Source organism: Ictidomys tridecemlineatus, chromosome 4, assembly GCF_052094955.1.
Source record: "Ictidomys tridecemlineatus isolate mIctTri1 chromosome 4, mIctTri1.hap1, whole genome shotgun sequence".
Lineage (NCBI taxonomy): Eukaryota > Metazoa > Chordata > Mammalia > Rodentia > Sciuridae > Ictidomys > Ictidomys tridecemlineatus.
The window spans coordinates 113,174,750-113,194,891 of NC_135480.1; the positions used below are offsets into that span (position 1 = coordinate 113,174,750).

General features: G+C 41.7%; 1 protein-coding gene across 9 annotated transcripts in view; it reads right to left on the reverse strand.

Annotated features, from left to right (window-relative positions):
- Positions 1 to 361: 361 nt before the first annotated feature.
- The window catches only part of Nfrkb (nuclear factor related to kappaB binding protein), a 33,785-nt gene continuing 14,004 nt past the window's right edge, over positions 362 to 20,142 (reverse strand). For 7 of the 9 annotated variants that reach the window (XM_021730130.3, XM_005330735.5, XM_021730128.3 and 4 more), the window contains 14 exons: positions 16,176 to 16,255; positions 16,023 to 16,069; positions 14,719 to 14,779; positions 13,973 to 14,147; positions 13,003 to 13,109; positions 12,040 to 12,163; positions 11,734 to 11,813; positions 11,346 to 11,566; positions 10,772 to 11,042; positions 9,897 to 10,109; positions 6,539 to 7,306; positions 3,400 to 3,506; positions 2,154 to 2,289; positions 362 to 2,042 (listed from right to left, as the gene is read on the reverse strand). In XM_021730130.3, the coding sequence (XP_021585805.1) occupies positions 1,917 to 2,042; positions 2,154 to 2,289; positions 3,400 to 3,506; positions 6,539 to 7,306; positions 9,897 to 10,109; positions 10,772 to 11,042; positions 11,346 to 11,566; positions 11,734 to 11,813; positions 12,040 to 12,163; positions 13,003 to 13,109; positions 13,973 to 14,147; positions 14,719 to 14,779; positions 16,023 to 16,069; positions 16,176 to 16,255 (2,516 nt within the window). In that variant the 3' untranslated portion in view covers positions 362 to 1,916. The remainder of the gene's footprint in view (positions 2,043 to 2,153; positions 2,290 to 3,399; positions 3,507 to 6,538; positions 7,307 to 9,896; positions 10,110 to 10,771; positions 11,043 to 11,345; positions 11,567 to 11,733; positions 11,814 to 12,039; positions 12,164 to 13,002; positions 13,110 to 13,972; positions 14,148 to 14,718; positions 14,780 to 16,022; positions 16,070 to 16,175; positions 16,256 to 20,142) is intronic. The other 2 variants (XM_078047325.1, XM_021730129.3) reach the window with 1 other exon arrangement.

The following is a 20,142-nucleotide window of genomic DNA, read 5'->3' on the forward strand; positions in this document are numbered from 1 at the left end:
AACCAGCAATAAATATCTCAGACAGAATACCTCAAATTTCTATCTTTTTCTCTTTCGTGCCACATGTCACATGGCTTCCTATGTGAAAAGTAACTCTTAGAATGATCTCTATATTATAAAACACTCAAGTAAAGTACCCTGTTGTTCCCTCCCTCTAGTCTCTACCTCTCACCATTTCTAGTCTTATTTCTGTGCCAGTCTTCCATACATCCATCAAGAGTTCTGTCTTACCTGTCTCCTCTGTCCTCTGGAATTTAGGGTTCCCACCTTCCAACTCTGATTGTCCCCAACGCCCATCATGATACATCCTAGCCATCCTCCCCTTAAGAATGCAGCAGAGAAGGAATCTTAAGATCAGAAGTCTGAGTTTTCACCTTGGTTCTGTTTTTAATCTTCAGTCATACTCATCTTCTCACAGCTAAAAGGGGGCTGATACATCTATTTTACAGAACTGCTATAGGAAATTATAAAACCACTGGGTAACCAACAAGTCACTCTAACCTTTTTCTCAGCACCTTGCCTAATGCCCACCTGCAACATAGCTACCATCTAAACCAGGCCACTTCCATTCTGTGTCCTCCAGCTCTATTTCCCCACCCAGATCCTATATAAGACCACCACTAACAGTCCACAGGTTCAAGAAAATTTTTTTAATAATATGAATAACTTCTGAGATAGGGAAGCCCTATCATTGCAAAAAAGCATTCCTACCACCCCTGCCCCATGATAGGTGAGGCATATGTTATAAATGACCAGTTCCTTAAGTACTTAGGACATTTTAAAATACCATTCTGAGTTCCACTTAGAGCTAAAAGTGGCTGAGGACTGCAATAACCAGGAATAAATAAATTGAAATCCAGACTAACCTCTTCTGAAGCTGGTAGTGCCCAACCCTGCACACTGCCAACTTTCTACCTGCTGTTTCTCCTGCCAGAAATCAACATACTTTTTCTTAAAGGGTTATAAAAGTATATCACTTCAGGCTTGAGGGCCACACAGTCTCTATGATATCTACTCGATTCTGCCTGCTAACTTGAAAGCAGCCATAGATACTACATAAACAAATGGGTGTTGGCTATGTTCCAATAAAACTTTATTTACAAAAACTGGTGGTTGGGCCCAAGAGCCTGGGGTTTGTGACTCCAACTCTAGAACAAAACAGAATGCACAATCTCTGAAATGCAACAAAGTTGGTGCTGCAAAGTCTCTGTCACTGTACTCTGCCCACTGGGCAGATGAAGGTATGGACCACAATCAAGACCCCAACAAAGAGGTGATGCCAGAACAATCCCATTTTGGGGAATCCACACTACCTAACTTCTATGTTTTTTTTCATCTCATAGACTCTCAACTACAATGTAGTTATCAAATCAGCCACCAACTGGCTAGGATTCTCATTCTGGTCAAAAAAAACAAGTGGTCATTTTAGAGAGGAGCTAAAGCCCACATTTCTATTTGATGAAGAGTGTAATAGGCTCTTTAAAAAAATAAGTTACACAAAATTTTCAGAACACAAAACTCATATCTAGACCACAAGTCACAAAGAAAACCAGAAACTAAAAAATACAACCCTTAGAACAAGGCTTACACACTGCCTGCCCACTCTAAATAGTAAGCCTTCCCTGGGCGTCCTACTCTCAGGAGAGAACTTTGGCTTGAATGATGGAATCATGACCTTCCACGACTGTTGACAGAATCTTCTCCTAGATTGGTAGAGAGCAGACTCAGGAACCTGGAGTAAAACATTCTTAGGGCTCCAGTATGGTGTATGGCAGCAGAATCAAGGCCGTTTCTATCCTCCCCACTAGCCTGCCTTTAACAGACAAGCTTGGAGGAATAACGAAACCTCCATGCTCCCTTTCTTTGAGCCAAGGCAGACCAGGAGTGATCTTTTATGGAAGCCACCTCTGTCACAATCACTGCTGTTCAGGTGCCTGTTTAGGAGATGGAGCTGTGGTCACAACAACAGTGGAGACTGCTTTGGAGGAACCAGAAGCTGTGCCCTGCTGGAGATGAGATGCGGGGACAGTCTGGATGCGCACCTGTTTGCAAAGAGAAGGTCTTGTCAGTGGACTATAAGTAGGTGCATCAGTTAAGGACAGTAAAGGAAAAAGAAAAGTCTGATGTGGCCAAGAGTCTGCCTTGGACCTTACCTGTGTGGCCTGACCTTGCTGCTGAAGTTGCTGCAACTGCTGGGCAGTGAGGAAACTAACAGGCTTATTGCCAGCAATGAGCTTAGTACCTGCTGGCATGGTGGTGAGGATGATATTGCGGCCCAAGCCACTCAGGCTGTGGAGGGAAAGCAGGAGTAAGGTATAACTATATCATGGGATATTGTCTCTGCCCTGGATTTAGGTTGTGCACTGAAGGAAAACAGGCAGGTCTGGTGTTCAGTCAAAACTCCAGCATTCCGGATTCACATGGACACAAGCTGCTAAGACCCCACCCTTCTTCCAGCTTCTATGCTTCCCATGGCAGAAAAGGGTGAGCACAGAAGGCCCTAGCACTCTGGATAAAATGGTCCTAGACTCTATATCTATACCCTAACCAGGAGGAAGACACAGCCCAGAAGGGTGTGTGCTCCTGGCAAAAACACCTCCTGAGCCAGATGTGGTGTTGTGCACCACAGTCCCAGCTATTCAGGAGTCTGAGACAGGAGGACCACTGGAATCCAGACGTTCAGAGTCAGCCTGGGCAACATAGCAAAACCTCAACTCTTAAAACAAGAAAACGAGCAGGGCATGGTGGCACACACCTGTAATCCCAACAGCTTGGGAGGGTAAGGCAGAACTGCAGGTTCAAAGCCAGACTCAGCAACTTAGTGAGGCTATAAGCAACCTAGTGAGATGCTACCTCAAAATAAAAATAAAAATGGCTGGGGATATGGCTCAGTGGTAAAATGCCCCTGGGTTCAATCCCTGGTTCCCAGAAAAAAAGAAAAAGAAAATGAAGCCCTCCCTCAAATAGCCATGTCACATAAGCTGGTTTGATAGTGGTAGACTTGATTTCATCCTGCCCTTTATCTTGATTAAGTCAGGGCCACAGGAAGTCATCATTCTCCGAACTGTCCTAGGTTCAGAGCTCAAATGTCAAAGGCAGGTGCCTCACACTCCTCTTCTATCACTTGATGCATTAGGTTTTTTTTTTTAAATTATTCCTCACCCCATCCTGCAATCTATGTTTGAAAACAGTACAGATTTTTGTCTATTTTAATTAGAGTACCTAAAACAGTACTACATGTTCAATAAATATTGTTGATGAACATAGCAATTATTGATGAGCACTGGTGTGGGGGACACAGAAATACCAGCTGCCATCCCATTCTGTGACAAGGACTGACATTATATTCCATCCCCACCTCCACCCCTGAGGATGCTCCTTCACTACAAACAGACTCACTTGGCTCCCAGGTTGCCTTTGATGATAGGGGCTGTGACCACACTCTTGCCCTTCATTGGCTGGCTAATCACAGACAGTGGAACTGTGATCCGTGTAGGTAGCTTCCCCTGCAGAGAAAAAGAAATTGGCTTTTGAGGAACAGAAGAAAGGAAGACCACCAAGCATCATTACAGGGAAAAAGAAGTGAGGAGCACTTTCAGTCCCTATTTTTTACCACAGTCCAAATATTCTGAGGTCAGGGCCCAGGCAACCCTACATAAAAGGGTTCACACTGGTAGTAAGGTGTCACCTGGCCTGTTATCATCTTACAATCTTCTTTCATGGGTATAAAACCTGTACCTGAACTACATAGTACAGTGTGTGTTCATTCACTACAGTCCTAGGTTTTGAGCCCCTAGGAGGAGAGGCTTAAGTATCTCAGTATCCCCCAACATATGGTACAGTCCTGGGGACCTAGTAATTATAAGGTGGAACACACATGAGGAAGGAGCGAGAAGCCCAAGAGTTAACACAGAAAGGACACAGCTACCCCCTCACTGGAATGCAGGCTCACTGAGGGGGAACAGACAGACAGGCATGCAGGATAAAGAACAAGTCACATTCTCCAAGTGCTTTCTGTTTTTCCAAGATAAGAGAGGTCAGTTAGGGGACACCAATAATAAACTCAACCAAGTGAAAAGTCCACTAAACTTACCTGCTAAGTCCCAAGAAGAACCTAGATGAAAAAAAGGGTAAAGGCCAATATATTAAGGGTTCTGGGAGGGATTAATGGTCACCGGTTCCCAAACTGCCTGGTTTCTAATGCATGTTTAATAATACAATTTGTTTTGGGCAGTGCTGGGGATGGAACCCAAGGCCTCATGCACATTCCACTGAGCTATACTCCCCAGCCCAGAAATACAATTTCTATGTAGTAAAATCTTAGATAAATTAAATCTAATTTTTAAAAAAAAAATCAAGAGGGGTAGTTGTGTCAGGAGTGGTGGTCCACACCTGTAATCCCAGCAACTCCAGAGACTGAGGCAGGAAGATACCAGGTTCAAGGCCAGCCTGGGCAACTTAGCAATTTAATTCAAAATAAAACACAAAAAGGACCAGGGATGTAGTTCAGTGGTAGAACAATGCCCTGGGTTCAATCTCCAGAACCACCACCAAAAAAAAAAAAAAAAAAGAGGGGACAATTGATAAGAAGCTAAGCAAAGACATAGATGGGCATGCATATAATTCTAACTATTTCGGTAGCTAAGGCTGGATTAGCCAGTTATATTTACCTAGACTGAATGTCTGAGTGACACAGGGATATGCCACTGGGTAGGACCTTTTGGTGTCAGGAAGAAGATTCAAGAAGACAAAGGTAGATTGGGTAAGCACGGTTTCCTCACTTCCTTAACTTTACCCTTTGTGATTTGGAAACTTATATAATTATTTTCCCTTAACCACATTACGTAAGGTTTTTTTGGTGGTGTTGTTTAAGAACATGTATATCCGTCTTCCTTCATCACCCTGGCTTTTATCCCAAATTATTAAACTTTTCCTATGTAGCTTGCTTAGAAAAATAAAAACATGTTTTATATCCTCCATAACACTAGAAAGGTGCTCCTTACTCCAAGATCAGAGAAAACACCCATCTAGAAACACGTTGAGGTTGATATAGGGAGTTAGTTCATAATAAACAAATCATTTCAAGTTGGTAAGAAATGGATAAACTGGTTGATGATTTGGGGATAATTTGAAAATATGAAATGAGATCCCTACTTCATGATACAGAATTATGTTTTAAATGGACAATCACTTATACTTTTTTAAACTCATAATTTTATAAAAATAAAATTCTTAGTTATCTTTATAACCCTGGAGAAAGGTAGGCATAGGCACAAAACCTAGAATACGTAAAATGTTAATAAGATTTAATCAATAATATTGTAAATACCTATAAAGTGAGAGGTACCAAATGCAAGGATGAAAGATGACAGACTGAAATATATTCTATACACATAAAAAGGGCCACCTCGAACAATATAAAAAAAAGTCAAATACCTCCCTTCCCTCAAAAACAAGCAAAAATTTCTTTTCCACTAAAGAGCACATGCCAATCTCTATACAATGTATGCTCAACCTCACTCATTATCAGGGAAACAAAACTGAAAAGGAACATAAAGTTAAACAGCCTTCTAACTTGAACCAGCCAGCTCTGGTTAGGGTTGGAGACTTGCTGATGAGAACGATTGTGTGGCCTTTCTGACAACACAAGTAGAGTATCAAAGCCTCCAATTGTGCCTCATTGTGCCTCCTCCTCACAATCTCCACCCTAAATACAAACAACCCAGAAATACATACATATTCAAACACACACATCACAACATTCACAGTGGTACTGGAAGAGTGGAAACTGTATTCTTTCTTTTGGTACTGGGGATTGCATCCAGGGGCACTCAATCACTGAGCCACATCCCCAGTCCCTTTTTATATTTTACTTAGAGAAGAGTCTCACTGAGTTGCTAAACACCCCACTAAGTTGTTGAAACCGACTGAACTCTGAACTGATCCTCTTGCCTCAGGCTCCTGAGCCACAGGGATTACAGGTGTGTGCCACATCGTCTGGCTTGGATATATATTAACACAATCCCTTCTATGAATCACTACATCATCAGAAAGGATGTAGCCAGTATCTCTCTCTGTGGTGTAGAATCTCTAAGACTTCTTTAAAAAAAAAAAAAAAGAAAGAAAGAAAGAGTAAGGGCTCTTGTAGATTTTTTTTTCCTTAAATTATGTGCATATATATGAAAATGCACAGGAAAAGGACTCATAGGATAAATGCTGTGTTACTAATAATAATTAGCAGTTATAAACAAAGAACTGGTAGGGGGATGAAAGAAATTTTACATTTTACTCTATACTGTTAGCACCATTCTTACAATTTTGTGTAAGAACGTATGCATGAACTATACCATTATAAAATATGGTTCATAAAAATACATAAATCCATTTGGATCAAAGAAAAGAATACAGACAGGACTTCTAATTTCCACACCTACAAAGACATTTCTTTGGTCCAATGAGTCTCCTGAGGGATGGGGAGCTAACAACCTTAAGAGATTTCCTGAAGAGAGGGATACTCTTTACCACTGACATTACTCACAGCCTGGGACGTGGACACAACCGTGGTGCTGACGGGGACCTGCCGCACAGTGGGGGCTCCTGTCCCGATGCTGATGGGTGTGTTTGCAGCCCCAGAAGCTACAGCCACAGTCTTGGACACAGCAGCATTCATACTGGGCAAGGATACTGCTGAAGAATGGACAGTTCCAGACCCACTGGCCACTGAGGCCCCTTGCTTGGCATGCGCTGCAACAGTGATGGTCTGGCCTGCTTTGGGAGGCATTACTCCCAGGCCCTGCACGATGCGAATTGTGGCAGCTGGCTTCGCTTCCGAAGAGGCCACTGTATTTTTTCCCTTCTGATCTGCCACACTCACACCAAGGGCTGGCATCAAGCGAAAAGCTGAACTGGAGGGCTCTGCTGGCTTGAGGTCGGGAGTCACTTTGACCACAGTGGTGCCTGCTGGAGCAGATGAAGGAGCATTGGCTGAACTGGCCTTGGCAGGGCTATCAGTTGCATGGACTGGATTGGAAGTGACATGTAAGGTGGCAGAGATGCCTTTGCCTGCAGTACCACCTCCTGTCCCGAAGAGGTCCTGAGTCAATTTTACTGTGGTAACCTGGGACTTAGCCAATGTGGCCATCATGTCCGGTGTGATTCGAAGAACCGTCTGGCCCTTGGCATCTGTGGTGATGGAAGAGGGTGGCAGTCGCAGTACATCCTTACCCTGAATTCGGAAGTTTGTGGCTGTGAGTGGGATGCTGTTGCCTGTCTGGGGCTTCACACCAAGCTGCCCAGTGATGGCCACCTGTATGGGGGAGACACAGCACTAATGAAGGGGTTCATGATGCTAACTGATAACACAATAAAATTAAGCAAACCTCTATTTCATGTATGTTTCATATATCTTTACCTTTTTATTTTGAAAATAATAAACAGGCACAAAAGTAGAGAAGAGCACAGCATACACCCTTCTCCCACCTTCATAAGTAATCACTTTGTATCTTTTCCCACCTTGGGGAGAGAAGGGTAGAAGAGAGGAACTGTAATTTTTGGGGGGGAGTAGACATTGGGGTTTAAACCCAGGGCCTTATCACTAAGCCACACTTACATCCTCAGCCCCTAGGAACTGGAATATTTTAAAGTCTATCCAAGATTGATCATTTTACTAATCAAGACTTATCTATAGGCCAGGGGTTGTGGTTCAGTGGTACAGTGCTTGCCTGGCATGTGTGAGGCACTGGGTTCAATTCTCAGCATCACATATAAATAAACTAAATAACAGTTCATCAACAACTAAATATACTAAAACAAACAAACAAAAAAAGACTTATCTATACAGAAGTTCAATAAATTAGACCAAAAGGAATGAAGGGAAGGAAGGGAGAATAGGGAAGACAGTGGAATGAATCTGACATAATTTCCTGTGTACATGTATGTATATGTATGTGTGTGTGTGTGTGAATATATATATATATATATATATATATGAATATACCACAGTGAATCTCAATATTGTGTATATCCACAAGACTGGGATCCTAATTAGAGTGATATCTTCCATGTTTGTATAAATATATCAAAATAGATTCTATTGTCATATATAACTAAAAAGAATAATAAAAATTTTTAAAAAGACTTATCTATATATCCCTAACCTAGGAAAGGACTTAAAAAAAAATTTTAAAAAAATCACAATGCTATCATTACTATTCAACATAATTACATCTGTATATAACAGTATTTCCCCATCAGTCTCAAGTACATTTTATTCTATTTATGGTTGGATCACCTTTATTATGAGAGTAGTAGTGTGGCGAGGTATCTGGCTCTAGAGCCAGACTCTGTGGGTTCATATCAACTCAAAAAGAAAGTCAAATGCTCCATGAGAACCTTCCTCTCTATGGCCCCTCTACTGGACCACTGCCACACAGACATGCCATGACACTGGACATCCCAAATACAAACAACCCTGGCTCTGCTCCATACTGCCCTCCTTGCTTCACTCAATTCCCCTTCACATTCCACTCCAGCCCAGTTCTCAGAAAAGCAAAATTCCTCTAAAAATTACTTATACTCACTAACTCTGCTTCATCATCTTACACTTTTGAAGCCATTCCCAAAAAGCCCCTGGAACTCGTCGCATTTATTCAACTATATACAATGAGTCTCTTCTTACACTCTTTACCACACCCAATATAAGCACTGCTTTCTCCTGCATGAGCACACTTTTCTGTCTGCCTTGCAGTCCCTACACCTCAGTTTTCTTGCATTTTGGTAAATGAGACCACTATCTATCCAGTCACTGCAACCAAAGCCCATGGGGGCCATTTTCAACTCCCTTTTCTTAAGCCACCATGCTTTAGCCATATGTTCATGCTTGCTCACTTGTAATCCAGTTACAATGGCTTTCCTGCTGTTTCTCAAATGTATTCACTTTCCATGCCTAAGTCTGGAATGCTTTATCTCCTAGTCATCATCATAACCATAGCACACCAACTTCATTTGTCTCCCTCAAATTTCATCTCCTCATAGAGGACAACTCCCATCATCGTGGATAAAATTAGCACACTACCATTCTCCAACACTGCCCTGTCTACTGAGCCTCACAGCATCTCTCTTTTGTGTTTTTTTTTTTTTTTTTTGTGTGTGTGTGTGTGTGTGTATGATGCTGGGGATTGAACCCATGGCCTTGTGCTACCAACTGAGCTATATCCCAAGCCCCTCACAGCATCTCTTATTCTCTGACACTGATGTACTTATCTGTCTCCTTGCCCTCCAAGAACACAAATTCCACAAAGGCAGGGCTCAGTCTACTTAACAGACTACTAAATCCCCAATCCTTCACATAGTGCCTGCCACAAGAGACAGTGAACAACTGCTGAATGAAAAGGCTACTTCATTGTTACATAACTCCACTTCATTTATAAAATGAGAATAACAGAAGTTTCTATCACCCTCCAGTGCTTGAGAAACAGACCACTAACATCTATAAAATGCAAGGCATGGTACAGATACACAGGAAGCACTCCTGTCAATATTTCTACTAGTCTGCCAATACAAATGTATTCTATCATTACTGGTGTAAACTGAAAAGCCAATTAGAATATGGCCATGAGAATTTAAATAAGTCCTTGGAGAGTCTCACTAAATCCATAAACTACTACCAAATGCTAAATTATATGGAAAGAAATGGAAGACATCCCTTGAGCATCCACAGAAATTGCAACTGTCTTGAACGGAAACATACCTGAAGAACCTATAAACAAAGAGCCCAAGATGACAAATCTTTTTTCCACAGACATCTGTCTGTTCAGGACCTCCAGCCTGAGGTTTCTGTTTTGGGACAAAAAAAAAAAAAAAAAAAAAGAGAGAACCACCTGGAGAATTCCACGTACCTGCTTGATGATGTTCTGTCCTGTAACATTTTGAATGACTGCAGTTGTAGAGGCACTTGGAGCCGAGCTCCCAGGGGAACTTGTGGCTGGCTTGCTCACAGGGCTGGCTGCAGCAGGGAGACTTGTCACCGTAAGCCCTGTCTGCATGGGTCCAGGCCGCTGTACACTGGGTGCCCCAGTTTGCGCTTTGATTGGAACAGTGGCCATGACTGCCTGTTCAAGGTGTGAGGCAGAGAGGTCAATTAGACCCTGAGATGGAAATCAGCACTCCAAGGCAGGATCTCCCCATGTGTCACCACCCAAGAATGTTCTTCTAAAAGTCCTACTACTCTCTCAGTGTTCAAGGCTCAACACTCTCTGAAACAGACACTGCAAATTTCCTGTATTTGTATAAAACACTTTAATTTTCAGAACATCTTTACATTTAGCATCTGGTTATTCCTACATATTCAGGGCATATATTCTTTTATATACAATAAGAGAAAAATGAAGTAAAGAGGATAAAAATCTTCTGTAAAATCATACAGATAGTCATTGGGATACCCAAGACACATGGCTAAGACACAATGGAAGGAGCCTGAGATTTAAACTAAAAGGTTTATTAGATTTATTTCCCACCTCTACAAGGGTACTATTGTTTGAACGATGGGAAAATTACTGAACTTCTCTGAAGGTCTGATTTCCAACATGTAAAACAGTATCTAAAAATGCTTACATGGTTTTAAACATAAAATGAGTTATCTTAGTGAACTTTATCCTCAGGAACAACAATCTATGATCCCCTGGTCCTTCTCCAGACTTTGACCATTTGACTCATCAGCCTACCTCAGTCAGTCCACAGTCCTGTTTCCCAGTGACCTACAGTTTCCATTTACCTGGGGTACAACTTTGGTCTGTGTGGCAGTGGCTGGCACCCGGATCTGTGGTCCTGGTGGCATCTGTGGCAGTGTCTGTGCTGGTCCTGCTGACTGCTGTGGGACAGCAGGAAGGCTAGGTTGAGCCACCACCCGCACCTGGGGCAGTCCAGCTGAGCCAGAGTGGCTTACAACCCGGGCAGCAGCCTGTGAACTGGGTGGAGTCTGGCTGGAAGCTGGGGATAGCATTGTTCCTAGCTGTGGCATTGTTGGTGAGGACACCAGAAGGACCCTATGAGGAACATCAGGGAAACAAAAATAAGAATTTAAGTGGTGACACACACTTGTAATTCCAGCTACTCAGGAAGCTGAGACAGGAGGATGAAAAGTTTTGAGTCTAGCATGGGCAACTCAGCAATACCCTACCTCAAAAACAAAAGTTTTCAAAAAGGGGTGGGGATATAGCTCATATAATGCTCCTGAATTCCATCTCCAATAGCCCCAAACACTCACACACACAAAGAAAACAACCTTAGAACATGCATACAAGAGGATTTTGGAGGGGAAAATATAGAAACAAAACAGAGGCACTTACCCTGAACTAGACTTAGCTGGTTCTGAGACAGAAGTAGAGCCACTTTTGTTCACTGATGACACAGGTGGAGGGGAAATTGGGGTGGTAGGCAATGCTGGTGTGGTGGGGGTTACAGGAGTTACTGGGGTGGGTGGCATACTAGAGTCACTGAGACTCATCTGGCTTTGCTCAGAAGGTCCACTGCTGAGGACTTTTAATGAAGTCTCCTTGCTATTGGACTTCTAGAAAAGATGAGAAAGGGAAATTTACCACAGGTGTCATAAAGGTTCCAGAAAGGAAGGCGTGGGTGGACTCTTCGGCTCCTGATGCACAGCATTAAGTACCTAGACCTAGCCTCAGGATTCTCAAGAGGGTTCTTCATGAGAGGGTTCTTCATGAGATCACTTACCACCTTGGATGGGGGCTTGGGTTTTTGCTGAAGGGCTTTTCTGGCTTTAGCCGCAGCTGCTTGTGCTTGGTGAATCCGCTCTATAAACAAAAGTGTGAAGCTTCAGCAAGATTTGGATCTTAGTATATTAAGGGGGTGGGAGTGGGGGGGGGTAGTTTGCTAAAACCCAAGGCCTTGCTGGTGTTAAGACCCTGCCTCCATAATCCTATTCTACCTGAATGCCAATGAAAAGAATGATGGAACGGGGACAGAAAGTCAGAATCATCACTGGTCTACTTGGACACACTCCCCAGAAGCCTCACACACCAAACTCTTCTTCGCTCCGGTCCCGATGCAGGTAGATCCACAGCTTCCGTCCTATGTCATATTTCACACAAGGATCTTTTTCATAATGTAGTCGATCCAGGGCACCACTCACTACTGTGTTGACCTGAGAACAGAGAAAAGGGAAGTAAGGGTCAGGCCAGAGCCAGATAATAGAAGCTGTTTGGAATCCAGAGAAAAATCCCTAGATGATTCATAGCTGACGATATAACAGACTATATCTCAGTCTAGCTATGTCTTCTTAGTGGCTCACCAAATCACCTGGCAAAACAAAAAATGCTATAAATTCCTGAGACAGTGACTATAGCAACTTTTCTTTTACTATAACCTAAAGGAAAACCTAGAGCTGCTTTTGTGCTTCACTGACAGGGGTTTTGGTCATCACTGTGTGCATTTTTCAAGTTCTTTTTTTTTTCCTTTCTTCATTTAGTTGTGTTTTTGCTTTTGAGACAGGTTCTCACTGTGTTGCCCAGGCTGGCCTCAAACTCACAATCCTCCTGCCTCAGCCTCGTGATTAGTTGAGATTATAGGAATAACACTGCATTTGTTTTCGGGGGGGGGGGGGGTTAATAATCAGGGATTGAACTCAGAGGTGCTTAACCACTGAACCACATCCCCAGCCCATTTTTATTTTTTTACTTTGAGATAAGGTCTCACTAAGTTGCTTAGGGCCTCTCTGAGTTGCTGAGGCTGGCTCTGAACTTAGTGATCCTCCTATGTTTCCTAATAAGTTTTCCTTCTTTTTTTTAAAAAATATTTTTTAGTTATACATGGACACAATAGCTTCGTTTATTAATTTATTTTCATGTGGTGCTAAGGATAGAACCCAGTGCCTCACACGTGCTGAGGCAAATGATCTACCACTGAGTCACAACCCCAGCTCTCTAACAAGTTTTCTGAAATCCATTCTGAAAGAAAGCAAAGCAAAGTGTTTCTCCAACTTACCTGAGTGCTGGTAACATCTGGTGCAAGAAACTGGGAGTCCTTGAGCAGTTCGCAGATCTCTGCCCTCGTACCTTCTCCATTAGGCAGCCGAGCTGCTGCATCCCGAACTGATAACATTAGGAAATGCAAAGCCCAAGAGTCAAGCAATATCCCCCTACTTGCTCTAGTGGGGTGATGCTCCCTGCAGTTAGTGCTCTTCAGCCTCCCAACTCAGCATCAGGCACACTGACCCCTAGTGGCTGAAAGCTCTGCCACTGGTATTTCCTACACACTTTCACAGAGGCAAGAATAAAGTCCACAGATACCTTAGAATTCAGTGGGTCCATGAATTCAGGTAAGAAAAATTTATCTTTCACTGAAATTTAGAATCTCCTTTGATTATAAACACAAGATAATAAACCATGTATTGGCAGTGCTGCGATGTTGTAAGAGAAATGAAATATTTTCATATTATAAATGTCAAACACATCTCCATATCTGGAAGTTACAGATATATTTATAAGACCTGTTGCTAGATCCTGTCAATTAAAATAAAAACTCATATTTCTACACATTGTTTTAATTGTTTTGATAACTATTTCAATATGATTGGCTTCTTTATAACTAAGCATTTAATGTATATTTAGAATTAGTATAACTATGGGAAGGGATCCATGAGTTTCACCAGACTGCCAAAGGGATTCATGGCACAACAAAATCTTTAAGGAAGCAAAGTGATATAGTTAAACCTATTCAGCTGGCCTCTGAGCACTTCCTAAATGAACATAAATAACAGCACACCTTCAGAAAAGAACAGTGATTCTTGCCACCAGTCTCTAAGAGCAGAATCCCCCCCTTCATTTCCCAATTCAAAGCTTCCAAATGCTATGCCTGACTTACCCCAGGGTGGAGGAGGCGGGTGGGGGGTATGCAAGGAGGACAGAGATGATTTGAGAAAAGATTCAGAATGAAAAAATAAATCACCACATACCAAGAGACAGGATGGTGACATAGGCAGGCCGGTCAGAGCGCAGAAGGGAATGTTCCCGAGCTTTGTTGAGGGAAGTCTCCTTGTCAAACACACCCTTCACTGGCCCCACCACAGACTCAAAGCCATGCATGCGAAAGGTGAATGCTTTATGGGGTTGGCTGTATCTGTAACGCTCCTACACAGAGAAAAGGGAGAAGGCTTCTGAGTCAGAATCAGTGGAGTTCACTCTAGATCCACATGGGGAGATTAAAATGGAAATGGAATGAAAAATTCCCCCATGGATGATGAGCCAACTTCAGTGAGAAAAGGATGGTCCTCAGAACTGGTTATTGAGCAAAGGATGAAGAAATAAAATGCATTTTGCTAAAGAAATCATCAAAGTAGTTTGTTTCTCTCTCTCTCTCTCTCTCTCTCTCTCTCTCTCTCTCTCTCTCTCTCTCTCTCTCCTCTCTCTCTCTCTCTCTCTCTCTCTATTTTTTTTTTTTTTGCCCTCCTTAGGTATATTAGGCAGGTGAGAATCAGCAAATTCTTATGATCTCTCAGGCTCATTACAGCTCTAACAGACTAAAACTTTCCCCACATCACTTCTGCCGCCCCTATGCCCCCACCACAATCAATCCTAACCAACAGAATATCCACGGTGAAGGTATGAATTTCCTCCATGAAGGTAGACTCAAGAGTCAGGCTCAGCACTTCAATCTACAGGGCCTCACAGAGACAGACTTTATCTTCTCCATATTTCTTACCTGCTCCTGAAAAACCCGTTTCTCCTCCCCAGTGCTGGGCCGCACCACATAGTCAGTTCTTCTGAAACATAAAGAATTTTGTCTTAACTCTGACTTACTAGCAGATGGGTCACAGATGGGTCCTTTCTTTAACACCCAGAACCATTCTCTTTGAAACACACAAAAAATGTCCCTTTAGATGTACTCAACTCTTACAAACTCCACTTTCCAGCTCCTACCAAGTAACTCTTGATGGTATTTCCAAAAATTACTTGATACTTAGAAATCCAGAAAAGTACTGGGCAGGTGGAAATTAAGCTGATATCTTGCTGCTAAATCCAATTTAATGGCAATGAAAAATGTTAGATAGCAAGGGTATATTTCCTGGCTCACAGGAAACTTACAAATGCTTGTACTACCCCCACTTCTACTAAATGCACAGGCTTAGGGTGCAGTTCATGGGTAGAGTACTGGCCTAAGATGCATGAGGCCCTAGGTTCAATCCTCAATGCTGCAAAAAAAAAAAAAAAAAAAAAAAAAAAATCTAACTGCAGAACCACACCAGACAGGAAAGAGCAATATGAGGGGAGTCACTCACGGGATGTAAATTCTAGTGAATTCCTGTCACTAACCCTCAACAAATAATGTAACCTCATAACCCAACTTCTTTACAGAAATGAGGAGGTTGGGGGGCTGAGGTTGTGGCTCAATGGTAGAGTGCTTGCCTAGCATGCTTGCGGCACTGGGTTTGATTCTTAGCACCACATAAATGTAAAATAAAAGATATTGTGTCCACCTAAAACTAAAAACTAAATATTAAAAAAAAAATTAAAAAAAAAAAGAAAAGAAATGAGGAGGATGGGTTAGATAACTCATTCTCAAATGGGAAACCCAGGAGGACAGCATGTGGAAAATAGTATGTTCACATATAAGGTAGATCAAATCCCCTCAGACTCTACTGCACATCCCCTCCTAGCATCAAGAACTCCTGGGGCTAAGGTTGGGGCTCGGTGATACAGTACTTGTCTGGCACATGTGAGGCACTGGGTTCGATCCTCAGCACCACATAAAAATAAATAAATAAAACAAAGGTCTTATATCCATCTACAACTAAAATAAACATTTAAAAAAGAAAGAACTCCTTCCACAGGGAGCCATTCATTTCAATGGATATATATTGCCCTCGTTAGGTATATTAGGCAGGTGAGAATCAGCAAATTCTTATGATCTCTCAGGCCCATTACAGCTCTAACAGACTAAGACATGTAAGTACCAGGAATCATAGTTTCATGGGACACCACCCACCATTAGAGTGCTATACTCACACCCGAGGGACAGGTGTTGTAGCATCTGAGCTGTCTTCATTTTCTTGCTGGAGAAAAGGAGAACATTAACAGGTAAATGGACTGGAGAATTTTCACTAATTTGAGAGTTCTAGAAACCAAAAGGGGAAGAGTTGGTATTTTGAAAAATTATACCTTACAAAAGGCCTGGTCTTTGGTCTCTAGCCACAGCTGGAAGAGCGCAGCTAATTCCTTTTCATTATCTTGAGACTGGCCTATAAGAAAGGGGGGAAAAGAAGACAAAAATCTAAGGTATAACTCAGAATCCCCCTTTCTCTTTACCTTCTTAATCTATGACAAAGAGAGAATACATTAGGACTGAAGCCAAGATCCTTAGCACTGCCTTTCCCTTCACAGACTATACCATCACTGCTACATGTCAGCTCCTTAGACAATTCACTCAACAGGTATTTGCTGAGTAACCACTGTGTGCCAGGTACTACCTGTGGAGAAGCTGGGGTCATCCAGTGAATTCAGTCTCTGCCCTCAAGAAGTTTATAGTAAAGTGAGAAAAGAGCATATATTAAATAAACCCAATATGGAAAGTGGTAGGCATCACATGTTATGAAAACTTACAACAGGGAATGGCTAGTGAGCCACAAAGGCATTCTACACACTGGCACAGAAATCAGAAGCCTAAGATAGGAGAAGGAAAAAAAAAAAAGGACTCCTCCTGGTCTGCCTAGAAAAGAAAATCACTGTCAGTGCCCTTCTCTCATTTGTTCAGAGTCCTCCTGAAGCTCTTGACACATAATGTATCTTAATCTCTTAACCAGGCTAGACTAGAAGTCACCATTAATCAGCATCATCCAGGTCTGCTTGTGAGAGAATGTCCCTGCGCTTCCCCAAAAGGTCACATCCACCAAGATGCTTCTCTTTGATTTCAGTAGTTGGCATACAATACCACCAATACCCATCTCCAGGAACCTTTGTGCTTCCAGAAATGCTACTGCAAAACCAGGTAGTTCTATCGCCCATCTTTTTCTCCTGTTTGGTGGTTCTTATATATTTTAGATATTAGCCCTTTATCACATATATGGTTTTCAGGTATTTTCTGAGAGAAAATTGGTTCTCCCATGATTCTTAACTATAGGGAGGCTGACTGCTCATTCTCTCATAGCCATGTCCTTCAATGAAGTCAGGAGACAGAGGTGAGATTCTTCAAAGATTTCAGACATTTCTCCTAGTTTTTTTTTTAAATTTTTTTTTTTTTTAGTTGTAGATGGACACAATATCTTTCATTTTATTTATTTATTTTTATGTGATGCTGAGGATCAAACCCAGGGTTTTGTACATGCTAGGCAAGCAAGCCCTCTCCTAGTTCTTTTTAGAAAAATAAGAACAAAAGCCTGTTCCTAAAACACAGAACCCAGAAATAAACCCACGCATATAGTCAATTCACTTTTGGCCAGGGTGTTAAGAACATTCAATGAGGTAAAGACAGTCAGCAAAAAGCAGTGTTGGGGAAACTGGATATCCACATTTAATAAAAGAATGAAATTAGATTCTTCCATCATACTATATGCAAAAACCAATGGTTTAATCATTTAAACATGTGGCCTGAAACTATAAAACTCTTATGAGAAAACAGCAGAAAGCTCCATGAGATTAGTCTTGACTTTTTTGATATGATACCAAAAGCATAGGCAACAAAAGCAAAAACAAGTAAATAGGATTACAGGAAACTAGAAAGCTTCTGCATAGCATAGAAATAATCAACAGAGGGAAAAGCCAAGTTACAGAATAGAAGGGGAATAACTGCAAACGATATATGTGATAAAGGGCCAAAACATCTAAATTATATAAGGAATATCTACAAATCAATGATAAGAAAATCACCAACATGATTTAAAAAGGAACAAAGAACCTGAATAGACAATTCTTATATTTCTATTCCAAAGAAGAAATATGAATGGCCAACAGGTACATGAAAAGGTGCTCAATATCACTAATCATCAAGGAACTTCAAATCAAAAGCACTACTGAGATATCAGCTCACACTTATTAGGATGGCTACTGTTAAAAAAGACAAGAAAAGAAAAAAATAGAGGGAAGAATATGGAGAAAAGAGAAACCTTATGCACTGTTGGTAGGAATGTAAAATGGTACAGTAACCATGAAAAATAGTATAGAAGCTCCTCAAAAAAATTAAAAACAGACCTACCATATGGTCAAGCAATCCCATTTCTAATTATAAGGGAAAAAAAAAAAAACCTGAAATCAGGATCTCAAACACATATCTGCACTCCAATGTTCACTGCAGCATTATTCACAATAGCCAAGATATGAAAACAACCCTAATGTTCATCAGTGGATGAATGAATAAATATGCTATAACATAAAATGGAGTATTATTCAGTCTTAGAAAATAGGAAATCCTGCCATTTGCAACATGGATAAACCTAACGGACACTATGTTAAGTGAAATAAATTAAAGGACAAATTTATTTCACTTAACACTTATACAGGGTGCCTCAAATGCTCAAAGTCCCAGAAACAGAGAACAGAATTGATAGTTACCAGAGCAGGAGTAGTAAAATCAAAGTAGGGGAATACCTGCTCCAAAGGTATGAAGTTTCCATTATGAAAGATGAATAAGTTCTAGAGACCTGCTGTAGGACTTAGTTGTGTACTTAATGAAACTGTACTGTGCCACTTCAAAATTTATTAAGAAGATGAATGTCATGTTAATGTTCTTGCCAGAAAAAGGGGGAAGGGAGATACAGAAGTTTGAAAGGTCTATCTTAACTGTGGGGATGGTTCCCAGGTATATGCGTGTATGTCCAAACTCATCAAATTACATACATTAAATAAGCAGTTTTTAATGTATCAATTACACATCAATAAAGCTGGGGGGAAGCCTGTTCCCTGAGGCTTTTGCTCTCCACCTGTACACCCCAATCCCCACTCCTGCGGTTTTGCATCTAGTCCTTTCTTCTCACAGGAACTGGCTCAACCTCTCTCACTACTCCACACCCTCCACTATGAGGAAGACCCACATCCACATGAGCAGATATCCAATATCCTAACCTCTCAGTTGGTGAAATCTCCTCCTCTACCATAACCTCCTCCCTCCACTCCACTCCACTCCACTCCACTCCACTCCACTCAATCATTCCCACAAGCACAATTGGACTCTGCCAGTTCCTAAAGCTGCTCTATTTTCAAAATGCCTACTTCAGTGTTTCTCAACTGGGGTTGCATTTTGAAGAATTACCTGGAAACTTTTGAAAATATCAAAGTTCAGACCCCATCCCAACCATTTAATTAGAATCCCTGTGGTAAGGTCCAGGAACAGATATTTTTTTAAAAATTCCACTGACCATAGTACATAGCCAGTCAGGATGAAGAACCCCCACTCTGCTTTCTAAACATAATGGCCTGGATTTCACCTTGCCCGTTTACTCCCATGAAAGCTTCACTTGGACCCAGCAGGACAGTTCCCAATGACACCTCTACTTCTCAGCTGCCACTGGCCCAGATCTCTCTCTCTTTTCTCTCCATTCAGTGCAGATTCCTGGTCCACTGTTTCAGTAATATGCTTCCCAACAGAGTAATACTTTTACCTCTGCCCTTTGATTTTCTGCATCATTTCAATCTAGCAAAATTCAAATTCTGAACTACCCACATTCTCCATGCTTCAAATTAAGCAGCTGAGGACTGCTAGAGGAAAAAGTGCACAAACAGGCAGAAGAAGGCCAAAGAGGTGAACAATGAGCAGCCTCCCAGGGCAGCACTCATGACTTCCTAGCTATCCTATGTCATCTGTGGTCACACTGCTTCACACAATGACCATCTCCTACTCTCCTCAGACTTCCCTTCTCATCAGCAACAATCTCACCTCTCTCACCTTCTACTTTACACTGAAAATGTCAACAGACCAAACTTCCTACAAAGACCAATCAACCCACTGCTATATATCCATTATTTCCTTCTTTCCTCCTGCTAGTTAGGAAGAAATGTGCTAGCTCCTGCCACACAGAGCTCACTGTCTTCCCACTTCCCAGGAATATATGTAATGCATTTTCCCTTCTCTCTTTCACGTTCAATCTTCTCCTCAAAGTCCACAGTACCCTTCCCATCAACATTTAAACTTACTCAA